We start from the raw sequence: 8,497 nt of genomic DNA, 5'->3' as shown, positions 1-8,497 counted from the left end.
ATATTGTTAACAATAATCATACGTACAACTATGCCCTTTCATCAAACACTACTCTCCTCGATCTCATTTTTAATTTAAACCTGGAAAATCCCCCCCACCCCACCCCCCCATCCCTCTTTCTCCATTTAAGACTTTGGTAGTTTTTGTGAATGTGAGCATCAACAGAAACACAAGTTAATCTAAACTTACGTGTGTGCTTAATGTTAAAATCTCTCTTGAAGTATGTGCATAACTGAAAACAGCAATATGTAAACAGTGTACCTATCTCTGTGGAAATGGTTCCTGTGTTAATGTCTCTTCACACTCTGTAAGCACACTAATACAGAGAGATGAACACACTCACACTCTGATGGCCGAGGCTGCCGGGGGCAAGACACAAAAAATGTTCAGATGCTGTAAGAGAAGAAGAAGAAATCAGTCTGTGGAGGCGTGTTTACACCTCAGAGACTGGTAGACTCAAAAATACAAGAGCCAGTGGGATTTTTGTTGTTGATTTGTCACTTTCTCTCTTAGAAAAGTGGCCACAGTATCAAGAGTCAGTTTTACTCAAAAACAGACAATACGCTCATCCAGTTATAGAAATCCAAAGTCCGTCCTCTATTATCTATGGATGACATCACATGTTCTGCATGTTTTACAGGTCACATCTTCACTTCATGACCATCAGTCATTGTTGACATTTATTTACACAGATGTAGTTTGTATTTTACAGCTCAAACCAGATTATATTTTACCTCTGAATTTTGTATTCCCACTAATTCTCCTTATTTAACAAATCCACCACGCATCAGTCTTCTTCTTTAGATGGAATATTTAGATCTCAGTGATGCAACTTTGTTTCCAGAGCTGTAAAACTGTAAAATGTGTAACTTTTACTTGCTTTTTACATAGTTATAGTATTATATAGTATTTCTAGTATTGTATAACTCTTAAGTTACATTCAGTTTACACATTCCACACATCTCTGCAGTCTTTATAAAATATTTTTTTAAATCTTTTTTTTTACTGAACAGTTTATATTCCTGTAAAAACAAGAATTCTTGAATTTACAGAATAGGTTATTGAACTTTTGAGTCCACCAGTGTCTGGAGGTGTCCAGTGGGGAACTTCCTAACTCTGGTTGTGTCTGTGTGGATTCACAGAATCCAGACAGTAAACACTGAACACTGCTGGGTTTGGTCGGTTTGTGGAAAGTTTTTCTTGGTTGGTCTTTGTTCTCGTCTTTTGCAGCCTCGGCTGAAGGAAACACTTTGTGGTTGCTTCTGCACACTGCTGTTGATAACTGTTCTATTTGTTGCCATGGAATCAGCTTCAACATTACACGAATGATAACTACAGCGCTCAGTTTAGCTCAAACCAGCTGCAGAATTTAGTCAGGCCAAAGCTTTTCGTTTCTGCTCAAACTCAAAACTTAGCTCTGAGTGTTGCTGCTACATGAGATAGCAAAAGATTAGAGCTCAAGAAGAATGTCATCCACCTCACAACTGCGAGTTGTAGGTTGAGTTATGTGACACAAACCACAGCCCTGGTAGCCCTCATGTCAAGGTGTTTTTCGGCCTGACAGTCTGTAGTTTACCTGGTTTTGTCAGCTTGTTAAGCTGCAGATGTTTCAGCACTTGCAGCTGAATGGAAAGAACTGGCATTGAAAAGAGCTGGTTGAAAAAAATCACAGTCAGTTGGCAAATCTAGGGTTTTCGCCTTGTTTGGAAACACTTGAATAGTTTTAAGCAGCTTTCCAGTTGTAGAAATGTACTTAAAAACTCTTTAAAAAATCACTCATTCATATTTGCCATCCACCCAAACCAAACAAAAGATGAACCGACATTAACTTGTGTTGTAGTTTACATCTGTTTAGAATTTCACACAGGAAATGTGTCGCTACAAACAAGCTACTACAACACGCTGTGCAATGCTAAAACTCCACAGAGTCAGGATCTGCTGACTCCATCTTAGGTGAACATTGACGTTAGTGGACAACAGTGATGGTGGAAGTTTGTTTTCGTACCGTAAACGTACAGTACAGTCAGTGTGTCCCAGTGAAGCTTCTGTTGGTTCGAACATCGTGTTCTGACTACTGTGTAAATGTGGAGCTTTCTCTGGTTTGGCCACTAAATGTCACTTGTGATCCACTGGTTATTCATACTATAAACAAAATATTATGTAAGCTTTCTCATTACATCATTTCTATTTGATTTGCTCCATTTAAAGAGCTATAGGGGGTGTGCCTGTTTTAGCTCTTTAACTACAAGCTATTGTATCTTTTTACTTCTTATTTCTGCTGACCATTTCCAAAGCCTTCCTTTAGCTGTTAGAGTTACTTCATCGTTTCCCACAAGCCCTCGGTTCCTGTTTGTTTATAAGAAAGACTTTTCATTAATGTATCTAAATCTAGTCCCCTTTATATTATTTGTCTCAACTCCACCTGATAGTGTTTACAAGACATCTGAGAATTGATTGCTGGCTGCCATGTTATCAGAAAATCAATCCATGAACAATATACAAATACAGATTTTGTGAATTTGGACATCGCATGCATCAGAAAGGTTGCTCAACTGCTGCCGGTACTAATGTTATAATCAAAACAGGCTGCCATCTGAACCCAGTATCACAGATGTCTCCTTCAACACAACAAAAATCATGTCACAGAATCACATGACCACCACAAACAAGGCCTCTGGCAGAATGAAATTTCATGTTAATGCACCAATTTCTGTCAATACACACCATTTCATTCATCTATATGACATCCATTCACTCGTGCAGACATACCTAAACCCTCTACACTCAGATGAACTGTTATGTATGACAATCTGCTACATAAGAAATGGCCCCTCGAATGACACTTAACACCGCAGTTCCTTTTTTTGATGAAATGTCCAGGGTTGTGGTATCTGTCTTAGCTGTGCAGATAAACGTGAATGGTTTTATAATAAACATATAACAATATCAATAATGATAGCAGTGATTTCATTAATGTTCTGACTCACTGTATCATGATGTTCTTGGATTTAACCCTTTTATAGAAATACAGCACCAAGAGTTAACCAGTATCGACAGTATTTTCAGCACAGCTGCTTCATGGTGGTTTGTTGCTTCAGACAGCTCTGTTTGCCCCGTCACTAGCAGCCTGCTCTTAACTTTCAAGTGTCAGAAAGGAGAGTTTTGAAAATGGCTGCCATTGCATTACAACCTGATGGTAACATAACCTCGACATGAACTACATTTTTGACTGATGGATTTTCTCTGTGTGGTGAGTTTCAAGTCTCTGTGAGTTGGTTTTCATAGAAAGGAACTGAAACAGATGGCTGCATGGAAGAAGGGAGGAAGATAATCAAACATGGATAGATGGTTTGGGAAATGATCAGCAGGAATGGAAAGTGTTTGTGATTTTTTAGTTGATAGGCTAAAACACTCACAGCCAGTGGTTGGTCCTGTAAATCCTCTATAATCGATCGGTGTATGTGTCTGAGAATATAATGTTGAACTCGTTCTCATAGAAACTAACTCAGCACTGGTTGTTTTAACATTAATAAGTCTTAATAATATACAGTATATAGCCTATATTTTGATAACTTCACAAAGTGTACTTTTTGTTCTCTGGTTTTGTAGTGTGTGTGTGTTACTTTGTGCTTGGTTACAGTCCATGTGTGTGAGTCACTCCTGTTTTGAAAGTGTTTGAAGTCGACGGACGTTAAAGGGGAAACGGGAGAACGAGCATCGGACGTCCTCATCTTAACAGATACTCACTGCATGCTCTCTCTCTCTCTCTCTCTCTCTCTGTAACTTTCTCTCAGTATTTTCTGATTTGGGTTTTTCAATATGTGTATCTTCTTCTCATCAGCATGGAAATGCTTCTAATAAGAACAGTGACAACTCTATGAATATAATAAAGAATTTGATGTTGTTTTTCTACCTCTCCTGTCCATTGCTTCTACTCACTGAAAATATTTTAGGTTAAGTTTAAGCTTAAAATTTATTTTGATTCATAATTACACAGTTAAGTATAATAAAACCTGATTTAATGCACTATCCAAAATTTTATACTGTAGTAATTGACTTCAACTTTTTTCTTTGACATAAGTGGTGGATTCAAGTATAATTTAAACCTTACAAATATCTTTCATATACAAAATAAACAGAGGACCATCAATTTGAATAAGAAATTCTTATCTGAACATATTGATACCTGTTTTCCGAACTGTTTCTGAAGTAGGAGTGTGGAACACATGTTACTTTCTTAAGTCAAATGCAAAACTTCTTTCCTGTGAATGTGTAAAATCATCCAATCTAGGAAATATTTTACTTTTAAACTACTAGTACTGACTCTTAAGCGTCAGATTAAGTGCAGACTGAAAGACAGAGGTGATGTGAAGGCCCTGTTTACTTGTTTTTCTCTTAAAGTTAAAACTGCATAAAAGTACCTGAACTCTTGGGAAAATACTGTTGAGAAAAAGGACAATTATAATAAGCTAACACAGTGTTTTTTATTTTCAAATAAGTGAAGCTCGAACCAAATTGAAGCACATGAAGCATGTGTTAAGAAAAGGGTAAGCCCATGAAAATGTAAAATATAGATGTAGTACCTGTTATTATTTCTAAATTATTTTAATACACAAGGGAATATTTATTTTTTTTCTTGACAGTGTAGCTGCCAGATGAAGTGGAGTAGAAAATATTTGTCTGAAGTTATGTGAATGAATATAAAGTAGCATAAAATGAAAAATTGAAGTACAAGTACCTCATAACAATTTTTTTGTATATTCAATATTTGAATAAATGAACTTGGTAATATAACGCTGTTTCTCGCCTTGAGAGAAAACAAAATAATAAAACATGTTCAATACTGAAGCCTAGTGGTCAAATCTTAAAACAGTTCTAAATGTTTTTTTCTCGTCAGCTTCTGAACAAAGTTCATTAGAGATCATGTTGTTGTGATTCATATGTGTTTCTGAAACATACACACATCTGAAACATAATAAAAACAAATACAGGACAGGATTCATATAACTGCATTAATTTTTTTAATGAAACCACTCAAGGTTACAAATGGTGCTTGTGTTTAAAAACTACACATAATATCTTTACACACTCATTTCGATAAGTTACATAGAAAAACTAAATAATTTAAAACTAGCAGTAAACTGCAGCTGCAGCTGAACAACCCTCCTTAAACATTTCATAGTCAACTGACCACAGAGAGTGATGTCTGAGGTGTCTAACGTCCCCAGCAGCACCTGAATGTATCACCACAATAAAAAGGTGATGTTGGGTCACCAACAGTCTCATCACAGCAGCTTTGGTTAGGGTTAGGGTTACACATTTGTTGTAACAGGACAATCCAGCGAGTGCCCACTCTGCTGAAGTTCCCTTGAGCAGGATGCAGTCAGCTAACCTTTGACCTCTGGGATGTGAAGACAGCATTCCTGCACAGGATCAGTGCAGTGTGAGTGAGTTTGACCTGTGAGCAGCAGGTGGACAGTCTGTCAGGTTCAGAGGAAGGAGGTGAAGGTCCTCTTCTCTTCGCCACTGTAGGGGGGAGGGGAGGGGCATTTGACCTTTGACCCACTGCACTGCCGCTTCCTCCTCGCCCTGCGGTTCTTGAACCACACCTGGAAAGAAACAGAGAGATGAGAGGTTTAGTTTCATGTTCTTAAACAGGACACTGAAAACAGAATGAACCAAATGAATGTTCACAACAATCATATAAATGATGTTTGTCACATGTGCAACATTTCTGGCTCTGAGTGCAGTGTGGGGACCTATCACCTCATCCTTTGTTCTTTAAACTACAACAGATATTGAAATAAATATTGTGCGTTGCTTTGAACAAAAATCAATGCAGTGTAGTGGTAAATCATTACTGTTCAAATCAGTTGGGAAAAGTGATATAGAAAGGGAAACTGAATCAGCCCAGTGACAGGACCAAGAAAATGCCCCCCCCCGACTCACCCTGACCGTCTCCTCGCTCAGCCCGGTGCTGCTCGCCGCCGCGGCGCGCGCCTCCGGCCCCGGGTAGTCGGTGAGCTCGAACAGCGCCTCGAGCTGCGCGGCCTGGCTGCCGGTGAACACGGTGCGCATCCGGGCCCTCTGCCGCGGCTGCGGCTGCGGCTGCGGCTGCGCAGACGCTCCGGCGGGGTGGTAGCCATGGTAACTCGGCAATTGCTGAGCATCTAGTTAAATAAAAAGACCGTTTAATGGTTAGTCAAGTGAACAGAATAAATAATATTGGGTTTGTATTATATCTATTACTGTAGACGTGGCTTTAAAATCAGTGAAAATCTGATCTGTTTGATTGAAACCTAAATTGAATCAAGAAAAGTTTCTAAAGCTTCACAGGTAGAGCACCAACCTGCAGGGTCCCGGCCGCTGAAGTAAATGCTGCTGAAGTCTGTGCGATGGAAGCCGGCTCCGTACGGGCAAAGCACCTCTGCAAAGTTCATCCCTTGGCACTGCAGGCAGCCCGGCACTGGCGCTGGTACTGGGACCGGCGCAGGAGGCCTGTGGCTCCCAGAGTCCAGACAAAATCCGCCGGGCATCTCCTGGAGATATCCGTCCGGTGGAAACTCCATCACCGGCGACTTGTGTCCGAGCTGCGGGGAGAGGATGCGCTCGATGCTGAAGTCCGACACTCTGCTTCCGGCCATGATCCAACTCCAAGATCCACAAAGTTTCCAGGAGCTTGTCCCAGCGGCCTCTGAGCTGCGAGAGTCCAGTGTCCAGTTTTAAACAGAAGCAGGAGTCTGAAGCGGCCATCAAAACCGCGACAGCTCTTTAATATGCTAATGAGATTGTTGAATTCAGTCCATCAGTGTTTGATGCTGCAGGTTCAGTCAGAGATGAGAGGAAATCTGGACTTTGATTTGACCTCTGAACCCTCGGATCCTTTGAACTTAGAGATGATGTGACTGAATGTGTAAAGTGTTTTTGTCCATTAAATCATGTTCTCAGCTGTTGACTTTCACTTTCCTTCAAACAACTTAATTATCCTGCTGTTATTACAGTTCAGAGACACAAACACTGGGCCGAAATCCAGGTGCAGCTCTGTTGAGGCATTAATTCAGAAATACTTTTACATTAATAGTTCGGCTTCAGTTTTATTCCAATCCCCATTAATTCCTTATTTTTTTTAGTTTATTTTTATTTTTTATTTAAGTGTATGAACTCTGTTTTATAGTGTTGAACCATATAGCTATTTTCCTCACTTCTTTTTCAGAGACAAAGTGTAGCTCACTGTTGTTTGTACAGTACATTGTTTGACCTACACAGACGTTGTCTCCTGAAAATGACGTTCATATCGTTTTATCTGCCGTCGTCACTGTGCGTCGATGCAGAAGTTGTGTTTAAACAATCGAACTTCGTGCTTTCATACAGGCCAGTGTGGTCTGGACGTGTGGTGCTGTATGTTTCTGTTCGGGATGAAATATTTCCTGCAGGTTCAGTTCGGGGGGAGAATGATCTGCAGGGTGAGGGGGGTCCTGCAGGTGGCGCCACACTCCAGGCTGTGCTCAGAAAACAGAGTTCCTGTAAACACACACACAGACCTGCTGTGAGAAGTTTATGTGATAGTATGCAGCTTTGATCTTTGTCACATCACAGCTCTATGAGACAAACGGAGGAAGTCAGAGCAGAAACGACAGGATTCACTGAGCTGTTTGTTGGTCTGAACAGCTTCAGTCTGAAAACCTGCAGGGAACCAAACTGTCTGAAAACTGTGTAAAAATCAATGAAACTGACTGTCTGTCCTGAGGAAAGAAGAATATTTTAATAAAGGCTCCATTATGTCACCTGTCACTGCAGCTCAGGTGATGTTAGTGGCAGTGGTAATAGTGAAGTGGTTGTGTCACCTGCAGCAGGAAGAAGTTCAGTATTTTTACCATGGTGAAACCACAACACTTTCCTATGTATTTTAAGTTTTTCTTTACTAACACTTAACATCTTAGCCTACAGAGGCCTAAATGAGTTTCATTCATTAAATCACAACAGTTGCATTGGTCTTTGTTTTATCATTTAAATGTCAACTAATGGTACAATAAGGGATAAATGAAATCTTCTGCTATTTCACTGTCAAAACTGAAGAATACTTTAAAAGATGGCAAAACATCAAAACTATTAACTATAGATATGATGTTGTATTGAATGAGTGTCCACCCTCTTTGGTATCCTGTGAGCTTGAAGTGATGTTAGCTCAGTTTGATTTCTGAGGGAAGATCAATAGGTGATCAGTCGCAGATCAATCAGCGTCCTCTCTTTAAACTCTCTCTGATCTGATCAATCGTTAACGCACATGAAAAGAAAATAAAAGAAACTACAGCAACTTATCAAACATCCTCAGACTAAAGCTTGAGGAGCAGAATGCCCTGAACATTCACACATTTAAATATCACACACTTCAGGTCCCTTTCATTCAGTGCACAGGTCTCAGCTCAGTGTACAAACATTAAAGCAAACAGGAAGAGGTCAAACATCAGAGAGAGAGAGTGGCAGTGAAATACACAGT

At 39.8% G+C, this 8,497-nt stretch overlaps 1 protein-coding gene across 1 annotated transcript; it reads right to left on the bottom strand.

Annotated features, from left to right (window-relative positions):
* Positions 1-5,345: 5,345 nt before the first annotated feature.
* dharma lies at positions 5,346-6,644 on the bottom strand. The gene is made up of 3 exons (XM_071497316.1): positions 6,350-6,644; positions 5,950-6,170; positions 5,346-5,609 (listed from the first exon to the last, which is right to left on the bottom strand). The coding sequence occupies exons 1-3, from the start codon at positions 6,642-6,644 to the stop codon at positions 5,490-5,492; spliced, it is 636 nt and encodes a 211-aa protein (XP_071353417.1). The 3' UTR covers positions 5,346-5,489.
* Positions 6,645-8,497: the final 1,853 nt, after the last annotated feature.

Source organism: Trachinotus anak, unplaced genomic scaffold (genome assembly GCF_046630095.1).
Source record: "Trachinotus anak isolate AG129_WGS33_773 ecotype Australia unplaced genomic scaffold, CSIRO_AGI_Tana_v1 ptg000014l, whole genome shotgun sequence".
Classification (NCBI taxonomy): Eukaryota; Metazoa; Chordata; class Actinopteri; order Carangiformes; family Carangidae; genus Trachinotus; species Trachinotus anak.
This window is presented reverse-complemented; position numbering and strand designations above follow the sequence as displayed.

Excerpts from the sequence above, each read along its gene's own strand:
- dharma (XM_071497316.1), bottom strand. The coding sequence starts at position 6,644 with ATGGCCGGAAGCAGAGTGTCGGACTTCAGCATCGAGCGCATCCTCTCC. Across the intron at positions 6,171-6,349 it reads CAGCGGCCGGGACCCTGCAG|ATGCTCAGCAATTGCCGAGT; the intron begins GTTGGTGCTCTA and ends TTATTTAACTAG. Across the intron at positions 5,610-5,949 it reads TGAGCGAGGAGACGGTCAGG|GTGTGGTTCAAGAACCGCAG; the intron begins GTGAGTCGGGGG and ends GTTTCTTTCCAG.